At 28.4% G+C, this 22,549-nt stretch overlaps 1 protein-coding gene across 1 annotated transcript; it reads left to right on the plus strand.

Annotated features, from left to right (window-relative positions):
- The first annotated feature begins 762 nt into the window (after window positions 1-762).
- Window positions 763-1,200, plus strand: LOC135926852 (protein NYNRIN-like). The gene has a single exon (XM_065462784.1). The coding sequence runs from the start codon at window positions 763-765 to the stop codon at window positions 1,198-1,200; it is 438 nt and encodes a 145-aa protein (XP_065318856.1).
- The last annotated feature ends 21,349 nt before the right edge of the window (window positions 1,201-22,549 follow it).

Consider the following 22,549-nt stretch of genomic DNA (forward strand, 5'->3'; position numbering starts at 1 on the left):
GGCGAGCATAACAAGCATGTTGAGACCTAATAATAAAGTGGAGTTACAGGCTTTCTTGGGAATGGTAAACTATTATCACCGTTTTGTGGAGGGTTTTGCCCGGATAGCGGCACCATTATATAAATTATTAAAAAAGGGAGAAAAGTTTATATGGCAAGATGAGCAGGAAGAGGCCTTTGAAGAGTTGAAAAGTAAAATTGGAAAAGAACCAATCTTAGTATGCTTTAATAACGATTTGGAAGTCATATTGTCCGTGGATGCTTCAAATAGGGGTGTGGGTGGAGCCTTGCTTCATTACATAGACGAACTGGAGAGACCTATTTTGTTTTTCTCAAGAATTTTTAAAGCAGCAGAGACAAGGTATTCAGTAATCGAACAGGAGGCTTTGGCGGTTATTTTTGGATTGACCAAGTGCTGGGAATACTTAATTGGACGCAGATTTATAATCTACACAGATCACAAACCTTTAGTCCATCTTTTCAAAAAGGATAATAAGGAGCTGATGTTGTCTCCTCGTTTACAAAGATGGTTATTACTGGTTGGCAGTTTTGATGTGCAGGTGAAATATAGGGGGGGAGGGAAAACTATTTACCTGATATTTTGTCTCAATGTGGGGCGGGAGAAGATGAAAGCGAAATAGGATCCGAAGAAGTGGAAGAAAGGTAAGAAAGGGGACTAATTCGAGCGATAGCGAAGATAGCTAGAGGTGGTCCAGTGACTTAGGAGGAACTAAGAAGAATCACTGTGAAAGATCGCGAACTAATGCGAAATAAAAGGAGTGTTAGGGGAAAGAGACCGTGGAGAGAGGGAGATAAACATTTTAAGTGCATAGAAAAAAAGCTGTCCATAGTGGATGAATGTCTGGTCCGAGGAAACCGAGGGGTAGTACCATTGAAATTGAGAGGCGCAGTGTTATCTATGATACACGCTGGACATCAAGGGATTGAGCGAATGAAGCAATGGGGGTGTGAGTATGTGTGGTGTCCTGGCATGAATAAAGAAATTGAAAATATTTGCCGAGGTTGTTTGATGTGTAATTCATGGGCCAGTATGCCTCGTAAAGACAAGAGAAGCGTATGGCCGAAGGTGGTACGACCTTGGGAGAGAATTCATTTAGATTTTCTCGACTTTGAAAACAAGATATACCTCCTGGTGGTTGATGCTTTTTCCAAATGGATGGAGTACGAAGAAGTGAGGTGATTGACAACTCAAGTCGTGATAAAAATGTTAAAAAAACTTTGGGCCCGATTTGGAGTACCTAATATAATAGTTTCGGATGGGGGTCCGGCCTTCATAAGTGGTCAATTCAAGTTATTCTTTGAGGAAACAGGGGCGAAACATGTTTTAGTCGCCATACCATCCAAGCTCGAACGGACAGGCAGAAAGAATGGTAGCACTTGTTAAGAGCTGGTTAAGAAAATCAAAGTATGGAGGTGGGAAATTTGGATAGCGTAGCCTATTATAACAACAGTCGAAAGGGAGAAGAACAGTCTCCAGCAGAGAAGTTTTTAGGGCGGCGAACCAGAATATTATTGGATTTATTAAAACCAAAACTACATCAAGAGGTTGAGAGGGAGATAATTGAGAAACCTCAATTTATGATGGGACAAACTGTGTGGGCAAGAATATATGGAAATACAAGAAGGTGGGAATCAGGGGTGATCGTAGAAAACATTGGAAATAAATTAAGTCGAGTAAAATTCTCTGAAGAAAGAGAAGGAATAAGGCATCGGGACCAACTAAAACGGGGACTGGAGCCAGGAAGATTACGATCAGGTGTTTGAAACAAAAAAGATTACGATCAGGTGTTTGGAGCAAAATGATATTATATGAAATTAAAAGGAAATATATGTGTCTATGCAACAATACCATGAAATAAATATATATATATGTAACGTTTTTTTTTTAAAATATCGAAATTAGTATATCCAAGTTAATCATAGATTCATGGATATTACATATAAAGTTGTTGGAAATCCAAATAGAATTATATGGGATTGAAAAGAAATATATTTGTAATAATCAGTGATATATATATATATGTAACGTTTTTTTTAAAAAATATCGAAATTAGTATATCCAAGTTAATCATAGATTCATGGATATTACATATAAAGTTGTTGGAAATCCCATGAGAATTATATGGGATTGAAAAGAAATATATTTGTAATAATCAGTGAAATATATATATGTAACGTTTTTTTTTATATATCAAAATTAGTATATCCAAATTTATCATAGATTCGTTGATATAATGTTTAACATTGTTTAAAAATTCTTAATATACCCAAATTAATTATAGATTCATTGATATAATATATAAAATTGTTGAAAATCTCATGTTGGAATAATATGTATCTTAAAGAGCAGATTAATAATGTTCCAATCATATAGTATTTTTGTTTATACGATTGATAAAACTCTTATGTTTTCCTTTTTTTTTATGTTTCCCTCATTTTTTTTTTGAAGAGAAATAATAGCATTATTGGCTCATAAAACGTCATAAATCAGATAACTTATGGTATAAAAAAAAATGTTATGTGGTGGTGCCCAAATAATAGTTTGTATTGAATTGTCAAGTTAATAAATCATGTAAATAAAATTGATACAAGATTGTATCTTGTTGGAGAGGGAATAGAAGGGTGATGACAGTAAAAAAAAAGGGGGAATAAACATGTTTTGAAGAAGATTATTGGAAAGAATAAAAGGAAAATTATCCAAAATTTTATATTTTAATTCATTCAAAAAATTCCAAAATTTTATATTTTAAATTCATTCAAAAAATAAATTATTAATAAAATTTAGTTGTAAAGAAATTTGTTTTTGTATTCAAGAAGTAGTTAAAAGTACATTATATATTTTTTTATTATACCTTTCTTTTATAATGGAACTCAGAATGGCACCCATCCATGAATGTATGTATTGGGGAAAAATAACAATTCGAATTAGTATATTCCCGGGAAGGGTAGATGCAGAGGGAAATCGTTTATACCACGAATCGAGACCCATTCTCAGAACCCCACGAAGAAGACAAATAGCGCCGTTTTAATGATCAACGGAAGGGGGCGGGAGTCCGAATTGCCTGAACCCAAATTCGGGCAGGCGCACGATAAGAAATGTGAGATGCTTCATCTGTGGAGCCCGAGGCCACTTACAAGTTCGATGCCCCCGTGGGCCTCGCCATGCTTTTGTGAGAAGGTTTGATGACAGAAGAAATTTCATTGAAGCAAGGGATGAAAATGATAGTGGGGAGCGGAGACGAGGAGCCTGGCCCGTTCGGACCATGTTACCTGCGGTGACAAGAGCGGAAAACCCACAAACAATGAGTGGAACGGCGAGAGTTGAGCAACACGTAACCCTGGAAATGGAGCGCCCAGTGGCGGTGATAGGACCGTCCCAGGAACAGGCCCCCCTTTCGGATGATTTTAAGAGAATTGTTTAGAGAATAGCCGATGGTTGATCTATCGGCCGATGAGTTGGAGCAATTATTTCAAGAGCCGTAAGAGGAAATTTAAATTATATTTATTTTTTTTTTAAAAAAAAGAAACTAGAAAAATTTAAATTATATATATTTTTTTTTAAAAAAAAAGAAACGAGATGAATAATTTTTTTCGCGTAAGTTGATTTTTTTATGGGGGGCATGTGGTAAACATGCTTTAGTATGTGTTTTTCTTTATTATTACTCATATTCTTTAAATCGATATTGTTTTTTTTAATATTGTTTTTTTTTAATATTATAATTTTGTCAATATTATTTTTCATCAATATTATTTGTTTTTATCAATATTATTTTTTTTATTATTTATGTGGGTTATAAAAACCCTGAAAAAGAAGAATTTGTAATCATATTTTTATTATATTTTCTTTGTGGAAATAAATATATTATATCAATAAAGTAAGTATATTATATCAATAAAGTATATTATATCAATAAGGTATTATATCGAAATTTCTAAACATATAACCAATAAGAAAAATATATATAGAAATAATAAAATTTTAACATATTTTCGTCAAAAAAATTCAAAAAATTTTAAAAATAACGATTATGACAAATGTCACTTTTCATTGTCTTCACTAAATTTATATTTAAACATCTTATTAATACTTATTTTAACATATTTTCGTCAAAAAAATTCAAAAAACTTTAAAAGGACAATGTCAATTTTCTATGGTACATCTTCACTAAATTTTATTTAAACATGTTATCAATACTTATTTTAACATATTTTCTTCAAAAAAATTCAAAAAACTTATAAAATAACGATTATGACAATTGTCACTTTTCTATGGTACATCTTCACTAAATTTTTATTTAAACATGTTTTTAATACTTATTTTAACATATTTTCTTCAAAAAAATTCAAAAAACTTATAAAATAACGATTATGACAATTGTGACTTTTCTATGGTACATCTTCACTAAATTTTTGTTTTAACATTTTTTTAATACTTATTTTAACATATTGTAGTCAAAAAAATTCAAAAAACTTTAAAAATAACGATTATGACAATTGTCACTTTTCATTGGTACATCTTCACTAAATTTTTATTTAAACATCTTATTAATACTTATTTTAACATATTTTCTTCAAAAAAATTCAAAAAACTTATAAAATAACGATTAGACAATTGTCACTTTTCTATGATACATCTTCACTAAATTTTTATTTAAACATGTTATTAATACTTATTTTAACATATTGTCGTCAAAAAAATTCAAAAAACTTTAAAAATAACGATTATGACAATTGTCACTTTTCACTGGTACATCTTCACTAAATTTATATTTACACATGTTATTAATACTTATTTTAACCTATTTTCTTCAAAAAAATTCAAAAAACTTATAAAATAACGATTATGACAATTGTCACATTAAAATATTATCCTTAAAAAGATCATATAAAATCATCAAAAAAGTTTCATAAAATCTACCTCATTTAATAAAAAATAGATAATTTTAAAAAAATGATAAAAAAATTATAAAAGATTTCACCTAAAAGATTGTTTATTTATCTAATAAAATTTACAATATAATTCCTCAATAAAAGATGTATTTATAAAGAAGATTGTGAAAATCACTAATAAATTATATTAAAAAGAATATTACATTTTTACAATATAGCAGCATATTATTATTTTTATTAAAATAACATATTTTCATTCTAAATATAATAATATAAATAAAAAATATTAAATCATATCATGTTTATTTGTTGATAATAATAAAATATTTACATTAAATATAAATAAAATAAATTATTTTACTAAAATAAATAAATAATAATTAATACTAAGCATCGATGCAGAATTTTGACTAATTTAATTTTAGCAGATTTATATAGGCTTAGCCGATTTTTAGGCTTAACCTAATTAGGCTTAGCCGATTTTTAGGCTTAGCCGATTTTTAGGCTTAGCCGATTTTTAGGCTTAGCCGATTTTTAGGCTTAGCCGATTTTTAGGCTTAGCCGATTTTTAAACTTACCTAATTAGGCTTAGCCCATTTTTAGGCTTAGCCCATTTTTAGGCTTAGCCCATTTTTAAGCTTATCCCATTTTTAGGCTTAGCCCATTTTTAGGCTTAGCCCATTTTTAGGCTTAGCCTAATTAGGCTTAGCCCATTTTTAGGCTTAGCCTAATTAGGCTTAGCCCATTTATTTTTAGGCTTAGCCGATTTTTAAGCTTAGCCTAATTAGGCTTAGCCGATTTTTAGGCTTAGGCGTAGTTTTTAGCCGATTACGCAACACTAGAGGCGACTTTGACCCCGCCGTGTTCGATGGAACTCTTGAATTAACAGAAAACGCAAATACGGTTGCATCAGAAGAAATGTTGGCCTAAGAGGAACTTGCCGGTCCCAGGAACATCCTAGCCCCCCCCCCCAACAATAACATTTTTATTTTATCAAACATTGTTATTACCCTTATTAGATAGTTTAATATATAGTTAAATAAATTATAAGTAAAAATACTGACGATAGTCGTATTTCATGTAGATCGATAGATCTCTTCAGAGATGACTGGATGTGATAATGACTGTATATACACTCTGGAAAACCGGGAAAACAAAGGCCTTACCCACCCCGACGGAGAAATAAAGTCCTATGCCTATATATAGGCTATGCAAGGATAGTTGTTCACTTTTTACGAATTTAAAAATTTTAAAATATCCTTTTATAATACCTTTCGGGTTTACCCCTTTGTTTTCCCGGTTATCGTTCGCACCATTTTGGCAACCATTTTGTCATTATTTACATGTTTATGATGATAATTGTTTACATAGTATTCGCGATTGTATATTGCCCTCGTTGTTTATTATAATTCATAGATATATGAGGTAATTAATAAATAACAATTAGAATGGCCTGGCATGGCCTCAGGGTCCTTCAGAAGTTTAAAAAAATTTAATATTATTAATCTTGATTTCAGTATTATATTAAATTATTTACCTTATATTTATATAATAAGAATCTTACTACGACATTCATTCATATCTATTTCTACATTATATTATAGATTTCAGAATTTAATAGAAAAATTAATTTTTTATATTACGAATTAGGCGCGGGCCTAATTTTTTATTCACAGCCTACCCACTCACGGTTGCATTAAAAAAATTTACGCCCATTCACGCTTACCATTAAAAAATTTGAAAGGCAATATTTTGATTCACGCCCGAAAATTCACGGTGTTTTTATTTTTAGGAAAAGAAGAATGTCCATCTTTTTTTATTTCAATTTCGCCTTTCCTCTAATAAGAGATTGGCTACAGAAAATAACCTTTCACTAGAAGCCGAAGGAAATGAATATTCCTGCTTCCAAAACTTCAAAATATTGCCTTGTTATATGTCTTATGAGTGATGAATTTTTTAAGTTCATCCTCACCTCAGAATCATCTAGAAATTCTCTAAATTTTCCATTTAGAATATACGGTCTTTTATGAGTGTAGAATGAATTAGTTATAAATGATAGTTGGCATTGACATATGCATATCATCTAATTTTATAACATTTCCCATTTTTAAGGTTGTTTTATATATATCATCCTTTTTTTCTTCTATTAAAAACTTAAAACTTTTGAAATTCGGATCTAGAACTAAGCCTATCTTATGTAATTGCTACATAATAAATCTTTCTTTTAAAATAAATCTTTTGTTTTTTAAGGTTTTGATTATTATTGTATCACGTTCAGAAGGTTAACAAAATTTTACTAATTTTTGTTTCCAAGATTAACTTCATTTATTGGCGACGAGAATCTGTGCTCAGATTATCCGAGCATTCTTTAAATATTGATAAAAATTTATCTAACTCACGTATGATGTTAATATCAATTGTGGCTTTTTAATTCTTGCTTGATAAACAAGTACACTTGCATTTCAGAATATGATTATCATGATATATACAGAGTTCCCTCTAGTTTACATCTTGTTTAAGGGTATGGTTTAATTTGCTACTAGCTGTAGATTATTTGAAATATCGTACTATTTTTTTTACACCATTTATATTTAAGGCATTTCAGTTAAACAATTGTCAAAAATATAATGCATAATATTATTTAGTATATGGTATATACATGCGAACGTTTCGTCATCTTTGAATGCACTTATAAGATTTGCTCCGTTATCAGTCACAACTATACATTTATTTAAATAATTTTCTACCTCTGTGTATTCTTCTAAAATTGAATTGACTACACTTTTAATATTAACGCCCGTTTTCATTTCCCTTCTGGCCAAAATAAATGTTTTCAATTCAAAATCCTTAATGATAATATGTCCTATAATGGTTAAAAAACTTCGATTTTTATAGTCATCCGTCCAAAAATCGATGGTTATGGAACAAGTAATTATTATTGATCATGCCTTTATACTTAATTTTAATTTCATCGTATATTTTTAAAACTATAGTATTCATGAGAGTTTTCCGGCTCACAAGTATATCTTTATTTTGTTGTCCATATGTAACACCAACATTTATTAACTCTTGGACTCTTGTAAAAACCCTTTCTGTTGCATTTACAGATCGAAGATCTTACAAATATAATATAATTGACTTTTCCGTAAAAAGTTTAACCAAAATTTAGCAAAAAGTCTCGATACTAAACATAAAAAGAAAATAAAACTAACGGCATGATACCAGATGTTGTTTATAAAATGCGGAAGATTGTTTTCAAAAATTATTCTTTTTTAAAAAAAGAACTATATAAATTAGAAAATATATATTATAATTATAAAATTGCAAATTTATATTTATAAAAAAAACAATTTTAATAATTAAAATTTTCGTGATTCACGAGAAATTTATGTTCACGCCCGAACACGCCCGGGAAAAATTGGAAAGGCCCGTCATGCCCAGTCACGCCATAATAATTTAACATTTATTCACACTCACGCCGTGACCCACCGTGACACGATGGGTAACGCGTAATTTCACGGCCAGTGTCCACCTCTATTACGAATATAACAAATTCTTTATTTATATTATATTTAAAAAATAATGTAACAAATTCCTTACTACCACCGATATCTATACAAATCAATATATACAAATTTAAATATTAATTTTAAAAAATGAACATTTCTTCTTTTTTTAGGGCTATATATTTTTGAAAAATTTTTATTATTCCGATGATTCTTTTTCATATTTTGATCTAAACCTGGAATCCACTCCGATATCGATGGTCCATTAATATTTATGAACATTAAGTTTGACAAATTATTTTACTCCTAAACTCTTTCAATAATCTACCATGATCAAATTCATAAGATATAAAGCCCCTTTCACACTCAGCAGTATTGCAAGAAAAAGTATCCACGCAGATAAGGAATTTTTTTAATTTTTTTGATATATTTTAGTCAATATGTCAAAGCCCAGCATATTAATTCTTTGACATTATCCAAAACGAGTTATTTTCGGTTTCAAAATGATTCAATATAAGTCGTCTCCACGTCCCCATCTTTGGAACAAATTTTTTAACTTTTTTTAAAATTAAGCTATAGAAATTCTTACAGCTTCCAATGATATATTTCCTTAGTGTCAAACTCTTCTCTTCGACCACCATTTCCTGAGTATTTTCGACCTTTTTAAGAAAAATATCGATTTTCGATAAAAGGTTTCAATATAATTTTCTAATAAACTCCATTTTCCTTCTTTTATTTAAAATATTATTTTATAAATTCCGAAATTTATATTTTCTATAGAAGCTCATTTTGCGGCGAATGATGATTTAACAACTACAAAAAAATAGTCCAATTTTAAAATTTTTGAAATGTTTAAATAGGAATTTGAAATTTTCATATAGGTAGGTTGTTAATTATAATTTACTATTAAAGAAATAATAATTGGGATATTTTTTTCATCGGGTTCTTTTATGTCCTTTTGTCAATTAACCCTTTTTTATTGATTGCTTGATATATATAAAAATAGATCATTAACAATACGTTGACCACAATAAAATATTACGAAATGGATGACCTTAAACTGTACTAAAATGTTAACTGTGAATAAATGAAAAAATTAATTAATTAAAATTTTTATGTTTTTATTTTTAATCTACAAATATTTTTACTTTACCCTATCCCCTTTTAGATTCCTACTTCTACCCCCCTTCAAAAAAATTGGTGATAAATTGCCCTTGTATATGTTATATGTAGGTTAATATTTACAAGTGTCACTTAATTCAGATATTTCATTTTTATTTAAAAATATACTATTAAAAAAATCCAAAACTTATAGGATTAAAAATAGACCAATTTACAATTTCTCTAGAAAGCATAATGTAGTCCTGTCTAATGGATAGCTTTGAAAACGAGCTTAAAAACTTTAAAATTATTTTTTTATTTTAGAAATTCCTTCACATATTTACGTTATTCAAAAAGAAATAGGCCTAGGAACCTATATGCGCGATTTGAGAGTAAATAAAAATTCTCTGCCAAAGATTCAAAGTAAATGAATATGATGGGCTTCTAAAATATATCAATGAAGATATTCTTAATGAAAATTTTAAAAAATTCCTTAGGTATGTGGATACTTATTTTAACAGATCTCAACTTAATCTCAACTTTCTTATAATTCCTTAGATTCAATTTCTTAAACCTCAATTATAAAATATCTTTCTTATCTTATATAAAATGTAACCCAATTTTTTAAATACTTTCATTACTATTTAACTTTTTAAAAAGTAATATTAATTACAACAAAAAAATTAATAAGAATTTGTCAAAAAAAAGGAATGATCAATGTATTCATCGAAAAAAAATATTCTCAAAAAAATAATTCCGTCTTCTTTTTAATAATGTTATTATTATTTATTTATTTATACCAATCAACACTAGTGTATATTGTTGATTGAAATTTATATAAATCAGAGACCTGCAGGCCCGGCCCTAAGCCCGCCCGGGCCGGTTTTTTGAAATAACCGGGCAGGACCGGGCCTGATAAATTTTATTTTTAAAATACCCGGTCCGGGCCGTAAAATTTTTTAAAAAATTTATACAACATGAATTATTATATTCGTCAATTAGATATGGTTATTATGATTATATATAGTTATGATTAATATAATGTTGGGTGAAAGTTAACACTAGCCAACACTCATAGTATCTATTACATAATATAATTCTAGTTTTCCTGCCATGGAATAAATATGCAAAGGAAATAGGTAATTAGTACATTATTATATAATATATATATTATATTTTTTTATTAATTAAAATATCGTTTTATTATTTTATAAATACAATTAATTTAGTATATTCTTAAAATATTATTTACACAAATTTTTTATAGTATCAATTTGTAATATACTAAATACAGAGTTGTTAAGAGATCGAATCAAAATATCGACGATCCTGGATTCGATCGCAAATTTGTCAATTTTACGAGATTTATGATTCTGACTTAAATTGAGGATCGAGATCATTTTGTTCAAAATTCGATCCCGATCTTTTTAAAAATTAATTTTTTACTTAAAAAGCAATAAATAAAATAAAAATTTTGAAAATAAATTAAAATATTATTTTTAAAAAAAATATCTATCTTCATAGTTTATCAACTTCCATTCCACCATTTATTTTATAGATATATTTATTCATTTCCTAAATTTTACAGCTCTTACAAGTTATTTAATATAAATTTATAATAATATATTAATATTTATTTTAATAAGTAAATGTAAATGTCCATTATAGATTTAGAAGATTCTATTGCTTCTACTATTGATGTAACAGCAGATATAAGTGAGAATGAGAATCTTTTACCATTTTTGAAATTATGCAAGTATTTTACTTTATGTGAAATGGATGGCAACTCTTATAATATGATCAGCATTAAATGCCGTCTCTGTAAGAAGATAATATCATCTTCCAAAATATCATCCTCGAACTTAAAGAGACATTTACAAGTAATTTTTTTAAATTTTTTTTATTTGATAATCTTAATGTCAACATGTTTAAATTTAATTTATTACATTCCTGAGTTGAACAGGTCCTACAGAAATAAAATCTAGATACAGATTCTTTATAAAAAAAATGAATTATTAGATACAGTATAATTAATAAAATATTTGATGAAGAGTTAATCTTAATTTTGTTTTGTAATTTATATATAATAATTAGGCATTTATTTTTTAACTATTATATTAGTTTAATTTTCAAAAGAAGAGTATTTATAATAAATGGAAGTGTAATAACTAATAATTAAGTCTTTATAATGTATTTTGACTTTCTTTAATATAATTAAAACATCCAGTTCAATGTTATTTTTATTGAACTTAGCAATGTTTCACCAAAAGAAAAATAAATATCTATTCTATTATTTCTTTATTATAATATGTTAAATCTAATTAATTAGTATTATAGTCAGTTTGAGCTTGATTATATAATCCTCTTGACAACATTTTTAGGGCTTTTTTTAATAATATATATTGAATTGAAATTTTTTGTATCATTTGACTCAATCCGTAAGTTCTTAAATGCCAAAAAGTCTCATTATATTCATAATAAGAAAATTCAAAATCTTTGGCCCATATCATCTTGGGCAACTTTTAATAATGATAGACAATATTGTAAACTTACATTTTTAAGATAACCTACCCCCTTTTAACCACTAATATAACATACTTTAATATGTTTAACAAAATTTGTTGAACCCTTAATCCATAGTTCTTAAATGGCAAAAAGGCTAATTATATTCATATATAGGAAAATATTTTATCAAAATCTTTAGCCCATATCATCTTGGGCAACTTTTAATAATGATAGACAAGGACAATATTGTAAACTTAAAATTTAAAATAACCTATAACCTTTTTTAACCATATATAAATTAAATAATATACTTTAATATGTTTAACAAAATTTTTGTTGAACCCTTTATCATTTTTTTGTTTATATAGGTTTTACATTCAGCCTGTACATTGTTTTTTTTAACTTTAAATTTCCATATAAAATTTTAAAAATGAAATTTGATTCAGGAGAAGTTATTTTCATCCAACTTTGATACATACTATTTTTTTCTTTTATAAAGAAAAAGCACAGTGAATTTAAAAATGAGATTACCAAACACCTCAACGAATTCTCTACACAAAAAAATATATCACTGCAAAACCAAAGTGGTTCTGGTTGCAAATCCAGACAATCTAAATTAAATTTTAACAATCTAAACATTCCAGCTGTATCGCAAAAAACAGCAGACAAGGTTATCATGGATTTTATTATTGACACTTTCCAATCATTGTCTCTGGTTGATGATCCTTCATTTGAAAAAATGATTTAAACTTTTTCTCCTGCGACAAAAATTATTTGTTACCAAACACTGGGCAACAGGATATCTACTTCCTTCTCTTATATGACGACAAATCTTATAAGAGATTTGTCTGAAGTTTCTTATGTATGCACCACTGCTGATTGTTGGAGTGGTCATCGAAGGTATATTATATTTATATGAATTTTATAATGTTTATTTTATTAGGGCTTTCATTGGACTTACTGCACATTGGCTGGATCCATTAACCCTCAAGAGAAGGTCAGCCGCTTTGGCACTGAGGAGGATAATTGGGAGGCAAACATATGATGTTTTAGCCAACGAAATCATGGGTATCCACAAGTTCTATAAAATTCATAATAAGGTGGTGAAGATGGTGACTGACAATGGAACCAACTTTGTCAAGGCATTTAAGTAATATTTATATTTAGCAAAAAATATTTAAATAAATTTATTTTTTCTAGAGTTTTTGGAGAAAATGAAAAAGATAGTAGTGAGGATATGGAATTGATAAATTTGGATGACATATTATCCGTTGATGACCCAATTATTCCTACTATCAGCCTACCAAAACATCAACGTTGTTGTTGCCATAATCTTAACCTTATTGCAACAACAGATGCGGAGATGGCAGATAGTGATCTCAATTATAAACTAATATCTAGATCCACTTTTGCAAAATGTTTTGCTTTAGTTAATAAACAAAATATGTCGTCAAAAATGGCGGATATTTTATTGGAGAAATTGGGAAGATATTTAATAGCTCCCAACAAAAAAGATGGAATTCTTATTACCAATCCATGAAATTAATAGTTAAGATGCTTTCTGAAAAGTTTTCAGAAGTAGAACAAGTATGTGATCAAATTGGATTTGCAATGTTTAGGCAAATGGAATGTTTTTTTGTTAAAGAGTATGCAACAGTAATACAATGATATTCTCTAAATAAATTTAGGTTATGGAACCTTTGGCGATCTCGTTAAAAATCTTGGAACGGGAGGATAATATGGAGCAGGGATATCTAACTCCCGCTCTATCGATATTGATAGATAAATTAACGAAATTTAGCTGCCTGCGGTATTGTCAGCCCCTTGTAGATAGTGTTCTTAGAGGTATTGATAAAAGGTAATATTTTTTTATACAATTATTTTATATTATCAGATATCTGATATATTAAAAAAATTGCAAAGATCTGGCAAATTTAGTAAAATATTTTTAACAGGCCAGTTCTACTAAACCTCTGATATCTAGTAAAATATTAATGGGTCTTTGAAGACATTAAAAATTTATTAGATTATTTGAATTTTAAGCTAATATTTTGATTAATATTCTTTGTAAATAAATTACAATGTTAATTTATTTGTATATTAAGTATTAAGTTTACATTTAATCAATATTTATGATATGACCCAAATATAAATAAATACCATACAGATGATGTGCCAGACTTGACTGTAAAATTTAAAAGGGTTAAGTTTTGCAGATACTTGATTTGATTTATATGAATAAAATGAACACTTATTTAATAATAAATTAATTATCATTTCATAATATAGATTTCCTTCACTGTATGAAGACAGTAACATTTTGGCAGCCATGATTCACCCTAAATTTAAACTTAATTGGCCTTATATTAATCTGCCACAAAATATGATGGTAAAAGAAAGATTATTTGCCCATTTGGAAAATATGCAGGAACAACCATATGCGGATACCTCAAATGAATGTATGGATGACATTGATGCTTTTTTTGGGAAAAATACTGTACAAAATGCTTGTTCCGTTAAAAAAAAATTTTTATTCAAATGATGTTTCCATGAATACCATAACATGTTCTAAATGAAAGACGCGGATGTTTAAATGATGATAATTTAGAAAAAATTTTATTATTAAAGGCTAATTTTAATTATAAATAAATATATTATAATTGTTATATTTATTATTCAATTACAAAAAATTTCTACCATATTTAATTTATTTTTATATTAGTTAATTTTGCATCGGTTATATTATATTATTATTCAATTACAATAAATTTATAACATATATTAGTTAATTTTGCATCGGTCAGAAATTTCCTTCAGAAATTTAAATAGAAAAAAAGGTCGATCCTGGATTTCGATCCTCTTTTTTGAAAAGATCGTGATCGGGATTCGATCGTTTTAAAAAGATCGGTTAACAAGCCTGACTAAATATCTGTTTAGAATAAAAAAAATAAAATGGCTGGGCCCAAAAAATTTTTTTTTTAAATATCCGGGCCTATAATTTTTAAACCCGGGCCGGGCCGTAAAAAATTTTTGAAAAAAAAATATGGGCCGGGCCGTGCCAATGGTACCTCTGCTGGTCTCTGATATATATATAATTACATATTAATTATGCGAGGCGATGATATGCCACCTCTTTATAGGCCAGAGACATTCATCCCAAAAAAAAAAATACATTATACATGATAGGTATTAAAAAAAAACTATATTAAAAATAACATTATAGATATTAAAAATTAAAATATACACAGTTGGATTATATACTACAAAAAATGCCTATATAATTATGTCACTAAAAAAAATATTGGCACTACATATATATCACACAATTTTCTTACATCAACATGGAATTTTTTCTAAACTCTTCGGTGGTAGTTCTCCCCGACCCTAATATGGTGGCCGATATACTTGGCATGTCAAGTATCGTCGTAGACATCACCATACGTAATATATCCTGCTGGGGTTGTTGAACCATAACACTTGCAATATCCAGCCTTACGTTTCTTGGAATTGCAGGGGATCCCGACGTGGACGTTGTTTGTTCCAGAGCATGATTGGTCGTAAGTTATCCATTGCACTAGATAATCTTTTTGTTACTTACCTAAACTTTTATATAATTATCCAACAACATACTCACCCTATCCTACTTCATTCATCTCTTAGCTAATATATTTTTAAGATAATAAGGCAGATTATATTCAATAAACTTAAAATCAAACAATACTCTCCCATAATTAATACTTTATTTAATCGGTACGGGTTTTCTCCCATCTTACTTCCTTAGGGGTTTAAGTAAGCGGCTTTACTTCTTGTGAGCATAGGTAACTGTAGTCTGCCCATCAATTGTAGATGGCTCATCTCATAGGCTATCCTAGGGGCGTCACTAGCCTTTTCAATCTCAGGAGGCTCAAAAAAAAATTTAAAATGAATTTCAAAATTACCTTTTTTTAATTTAACATCAATGACAATTGGTTAACATCATCTAAAATTACTTTTTTTTAGCAAACATTATTCAAAAAAACACCTTTTTTTATAGCTATCTTTTTTTTAATGATAAAAAATTTTAATTTTAATGAGGCTCTTTAAATTTTTCAAGGGGCTCTAGTAGCTAGTATTTTCTTTTTGCTGACCCGTAATAATGTTCAATCCGGTATTCTTGGGAATGAGTGTCACCTGAAGATAGTGATCATCAAAATCTATGAGCCGCAACTTTGTTTCCATTGAAAAAACAAATTTTATAAAAGTTTTTTTTCCCTTTTTTAGAAAAAATAAAATTATCAAAGTTTTTCTATTGGAGAAAAAAATATAGCCTCCACTGCCCGTTTGTGTAATAGTCATATCGTTAGACATAATCTATGCAATTCAATTATCCTTAGAGCTTTGAGATCTGTTCAAATTCCCTCTATTCTTAAACCTTCCGGTCTTTTCAGATCTGATGGGAAACGGCCTGACGAGATTTCTCAATTGTCTTGGAAGCGTGGAATTCTTGGTCAGGGATTACTCTTGTAATGATCCACTTGCACCATCCACAAACCCTTAACATTCTTGAGAAAAAGGAGTCACTTAAAATAGCTAAATATTCCGAAATTTCTCAAGAATACATATTCATTCCCATCATTTCCACAACCCTTACAACTTTTGGGAAATTGTTTATCTTTTTCAAGGAACTTGGCTCGCATATACGCAAACTTATAGATGAACCTCGCGAGGGCTTCTTCTTAAGACAAAAACTAGCCATAGCGATACACAAGGCTAATTACATTAGCTTCATAGGCAGCCTCATCCCACAAGATGATTAGTTTTAACTTCAATACTTTTTGTGCCCATTCCCCTCCTCTCTTTTTTTTCCTCTTTGTTTTCTTTTCCCTTATTACTAATATATGTATATTGTTCATTGTATATTAAATGTAACATAACCTTTATAATACTATTTTTAATGTTTTTTAATTATATATAAATATAAATAAGGTACATGAAGTTGGCCCCACACTTTTGATTTTCAATAGTTTATCAGTTGGACTAATTTGTACCCGATTTGTACCGTTTTCAGTTCGTTTTGTACCATCACCGTTTTTGAGATATTCAAAGAACAAAATGGGGGGCCAACTTCACGACGCCCCCCCCCAACTTTTGAATTTAAAAATAAAAAGTGTATAGGTTCGATAGAGAATGATTTGTACCGATTTGTACCGTTTTCAGTTCAATTTGTACCTTCACCGTTTACCCGCTATTGACTGTTAAAAATATGGCGCCAAAAATAAAAAATACTCAAAATTTTTTTAAAAAAATTTCTTAACGAACAACGATAGATAATTTTTTTGTCTTCCTAATGGTGCCTCATATTAAGCTTTATCTTCATTATTTATTTCGGAAATCAAATTTTAAACCTTATATTATAGCGTGAAGTTAGCCCCTCCCCCTATATTCAAAATTTGACATTTTTCAAATTTTTAAAACGATATTAATTTGTACCTGATTTGTACCGATCAAACTCGATTTGTAGCATCACCGTTTATCAGCTATTGACCGTTAAATATATGGCGCCAAAAATAAAAAACACTCAAAATTTATTTTTTAAAAAAATTTCTTAACATACAACGATAGAGAATTTTTTTTCTATTCCTAATAATGCCTCAAATTAAGCTTAATCTTCATTATTTATTTAGGGAATCAAATTAAAAAATACATTTTAAGTGTTTTTATTTTTGGCGCCATATTTTTAACGGTCAATAGCTGGAAAACGGTAATGGTACAAATTTGAAATAGTACAAATCGGTACAAATCAGGTACAAATTAACCCGTTTTAAAAATTTGAAAAATGTCAAATTTTGAATATCGGGGGGGGGGGCTAACTTCACGCTATAATATAAGGTTTAAAATTTGATTTCCGTAATAAATAATAAAGATAAGCTTAATTTAAGGCATCTTTAGTAATATAAAAAAATTCACTATCGTTGTACGTTAAGAAATTTTAAAAAAATAAATTTTGAGTGTTTTTTATTTTTGGCGCCATATTTTTAACGGTCAATAGCTGGTAAACGGTGATGGTATTAATCGAGTTTGAAACGGTAAACATCGGTACAAATTAACCCTGTTTTAAAAATTTGAAAAATGTCAAATTTTGAATGTCGGGGGGGGGGGGGGGGTTAACTTCACGTTATATAATATAAGGTTTCAAATTTTGATTTCCGAAATAAATAATGAAGATAAAGCTTAATTTGAGGCATCAAGAAGACAAAAAAATTCTCTATCGTTGTACGTTATAAGAAATTTTTAAAAAAATAAATTTTGAGTGTTTTTTATTTTTAGCGCCATATTTTTAACGGTCAATAGCTGGTAAACGGTGATTGTACAAATCGAACTGAAAACGGTACAAATCATCCTCTATCGACCTATACACTTTTTTTTAAATTCCAGAGTTGGGGGGCTGTCGTGAAGTTGGCCCCTCATTTTTTTCTTTGAATATCTCAAAAACGGTGATGGTACAAATCGATCTGAAAACGGTACAAATCGGGTACAAATCGTTCCAACTGATAAACCATTGAATATCCAAAAGTGTGGGGCCAACTTCACGGACCTATATAAATATATTCAAAATATTTTTTACTTATTTATTATTTTATTATTTTTATTTATTATTTTATCATACTCAAATTAGGAATTTTATTGTTAAATTAAACATATGCAAGAAAAAGAAAAAGGAAAAAAATTTTTTTTTAACAACTCAACACGGACACGTGAATCACAATGTCCAATTATTCTTCCTCCCAGAATTAATTAAATAATTAAACATTTAAAAGAAAACTTCCGTTATCTCCTTTTCTTTTTCGATTAAATATACAATTATTAAAAGAAATAAGAGGAAAAAAAATACAAAGAAATAAAGAGAAAAAAATCTTCCTCCTGATGGCATTCATTGAACAACCACCATTATTGGTTAATTACCGACATTACAAAACAATTTTTTTTAACAAATGTTATTAACCTAATACAAACTGGTCATTCTCAAATCAATGAACTCATCAATATATCACAAAGATATTCCCTTTCGAATCAACGAACTCATCAAAGTATCACAAAGATATCCTTTAATGGATCACACAAAAACATTCTTCTTTCCCTTTTTTTCTCCTTATACTCCTGTTCTTATATGGTCGTTATGATAATGGTGACGTTATCTTCACACTTTATACGATTTAATATTGCCCCCATATTTTCATATTACTTTTTGCCTATCTTTTATTTTTATTATCGAATAAACGAGCCCATATACCTCGTCCCACAAAAACTTTATATTTCCTTTTTCACATGGTAATATAATAGCACTGCCTTTGGTTAAAATCTAATGGTCCTCGGGTTCTTCTATCCGAAAATGATGCAACAAGAGTAACACCCACCCGATTTTGGAGTTATTGTAATATATATGGGCCATCCAAATTTCATTTTTTTCATATTTGGCCTTTTTAATTTTTCCCTATGGTTACCATTCTCTCCGTTTATCCATTAGAGCTAGGATGATATGGTGGAGCCAACATATGCTTTATGTGTAAAGAAGTGCAAAAGTTTCAAATATTCTTACTGATGAACGCCGGACCTCCAGAATCCCAAATGTAGCCCACAATTTTTGTAATAATTTAATAACAACCTTGATTGTTAATCCATTAACTTCCTCATATTCACATGTAACACATTTTATCGTAATTTTTTTAATATCACTACCCATACCATGCCACCATACATATTCATGAGCCCAAGATTTCATTTTATTTCGACCCTGATGTCCGGCATATAATAGATCAACAAATTTGCTACATAATTTAAAAGGAATTACAGCCCTGTTTCCCCGCATAATACAATACTACGGACAATTCTTTTTTAATTTTTTTTATAAATTTTACAATTATTTTTCCTCGATTTCTTTTCCGTTAATAATTTTATCTGACTCAATTCTTTATCTTTTAAAGTATGGAAATTAAGATCCTCCAAATTAGTAGGACCACCTCTTAACATATGTGAAAGAGAACAAACCAATAAATTCTCCTTTTACATTACTTTATTTTTATTTAAATCGAGATCTTCTTCCCTCGATCCCAACCTGTATAAAATATCTGACAAACAATTTTTTTGCATCGACGATCTAATTTCCACATTGAAAATTCCCACTAATAAAAATCAAGGTTGCAATCGTGGAGATAACATTAATTCTCGATTATCCTTTTTGAATAAAGGAAACAAATGGTTTATAGTATAAATTACAAATTTTTTCCCGATTAAATATTCATGACATTTGGTTAAACCAAAAATAAATACCAACGCTTCCTGTTTAATAACGGAATATCGCGTTTCCACTTCTCGAAAAACTCTTGAAAAAAATAAAATTGGTCTTTCCAAACCATCAATTAAATGTAATAATGCAACTCCAACCCCTTTGCTAGATGCATCAACCTCTAATATTATTTCCAAATCATTGTTAAAACTCACAAAATTAAGTTCTTTCCCAATTTTCTGTTTTAACGTTTCAAATGTAAATTGTTGTTCACTTGCCCATTCAAAATGAATTCCCTTTTGTAATAATTTACAGGGTTTCCCATTCAAAAAAGGAAAAGTCCCAATCAAAAAAGGAAAAGTCCCAATCAAAAAAGGAAAAGTCCCAATCAAAAAAGGAAAAGTTGCAATCATAAGAAGAAAAGGTCCGATCAAAAAAAGGAAAAGGGACAATCATAAAAGGAAAACAATCAAAAAAGGAAAAGGTCCAAACAAAAAAGGAAAAGTGTCAATAAATTTCCAAAATGAAAGGAAAAGTGTCAATCAAAAAGGGAATATTCTTATTGAAAAAAGGAAAATCGTAATTTTTTTAAATTTTTATATATTTTTGTTATTCTTCTTAATTTTTCTAAATTTTTGCGATTTCTTTACGTTTTTTTTCTTACTGTTTTCTAACTTTTTGCGATTTTCTTTACTTTTATTTTTCTTACTATATCTTCTCTCAATTTATTTTTCTTCTCATTTTTGATAATTCTTTTGTATTTTTAAAAATAATTTATAAATTTAGGCCATTTTTTTAACAATTCTTTACGTTCATCATACATACAATATTCTTTTTATGATTTTTTCATTGTAATCTTTTATATACATTTATAACCTTTTCAATCTCTTTAAGACATTTTTAATCTTTATTTTTTTGAGCATTTCTCAATTTTTTTCTTCTCATTTTTGATAATTATTTTTTTATATTATATTTAATGTTTTTAGCAGACTATATAATTACAATTGCTAAATTATAAATTAATCGTTTGGTTATAATGTACCTTTTTAAAATTTAATAAGTTTGAACTGTAATACTAAACGATATGTTAATTAATAAAATATTATCATTTTTAAAATTATAAAAAATGAGAAGAAAAAATTAGAAATGCTCAAAAAAATAAAGATTAAAAATGACTTAAAGAGATTGAAAAGATTAAAAATGTATGTAAAAGATTACAATGAAAAAAACATAAAAGGAATATTGTATGTATGATGAAAAAAAAGTAAAGAATTGTTTAAAGAATGGACCTAAATTTATAAATTATTTTTAAAAATACAAAAGAATTATCAAAAATGAGAAGAGAAAAAATTGAGAAAAGATATAGTAAGAAAAATAAATTGAGAAAAGATATAGTAAGAAAAATAAATTGAGAAAAGATACAAATAAAGTAAAGAAATCGCAAAAAGTTAGAAATAAAATAAGAAGGAATGACAAAAATAAATAAAAATTTAAGAATAATTTATAATTTATTTTAAAAAAAATTACGATTTTCCTTTTATAATTGACACTTTTCCTTTCCTTTTGGGAATTTTCCTTTTTTGATTAACACTTTTCCTTTTTTGATTGGACCTTTTCCTTTTTTGTTTGACACTTTTCCTTTTTTGCATATTAGATATATTTTTTACATATTTATTTAGAGGTTTCACATCCATCCCATTAATTTGATGTCCTAAATAGATATAACACTTTTTTCTTTGCTTAATACGAATTATTTTGAAAACTTCTTCCACACTTTGATTATGTTGTTCCAGTGTTACATCAGTAATTCACATCATCCACATAAAAAAAACTCTTTTACGCCCTGGATAACTGATGCCATAGTACGCTGAAAATCGGCGCTGACACACTTAATCTAAACGACCTACAAAAGGCAAATGATGCGTTAGGAGTCGTTATCATAATTCATGATTTCCTCCTTTAAAGATAACTGTAAATACCCAGAAGAACAATCAAGGGTGAAAAACCTTTTTTAAGTTTAACGTCTACTTGATAATCATTTAGACGTCCTAACCTTTCTTCAAAAATCATACCATATTTTTTAACTTAAATAGGTATAGATTTATTAACTTTATTTAATTCATTATTTATCATTTTATCTTTATCAATTTCACTATTTACTTTAGAGTTACTCTCATTAATTTTTCGGGATACTCAAGAATATGATTTAACGACAGGCTTCTTAACTTCGTTCAAATTAGACATTTCATTTTCTTGAATTTATT

This window comes from Gordionus sp. m RMFG-2023, chromosome 3, assembly GCF_954871325.1.
Source record: "Gordionus sp. m RMFG-2023 chromosome 3, tfGorSpeb1-WG-v2, whole genome shotgun sequence".
In the NCBI taxonomy this organism is placed as follows: Eukaryota; Metazoa; Nematomorpha; class Gordioida; order Chordodea; family Parachordodidae; genus Gordionus; species Gordionus sp. m RMFG-2023.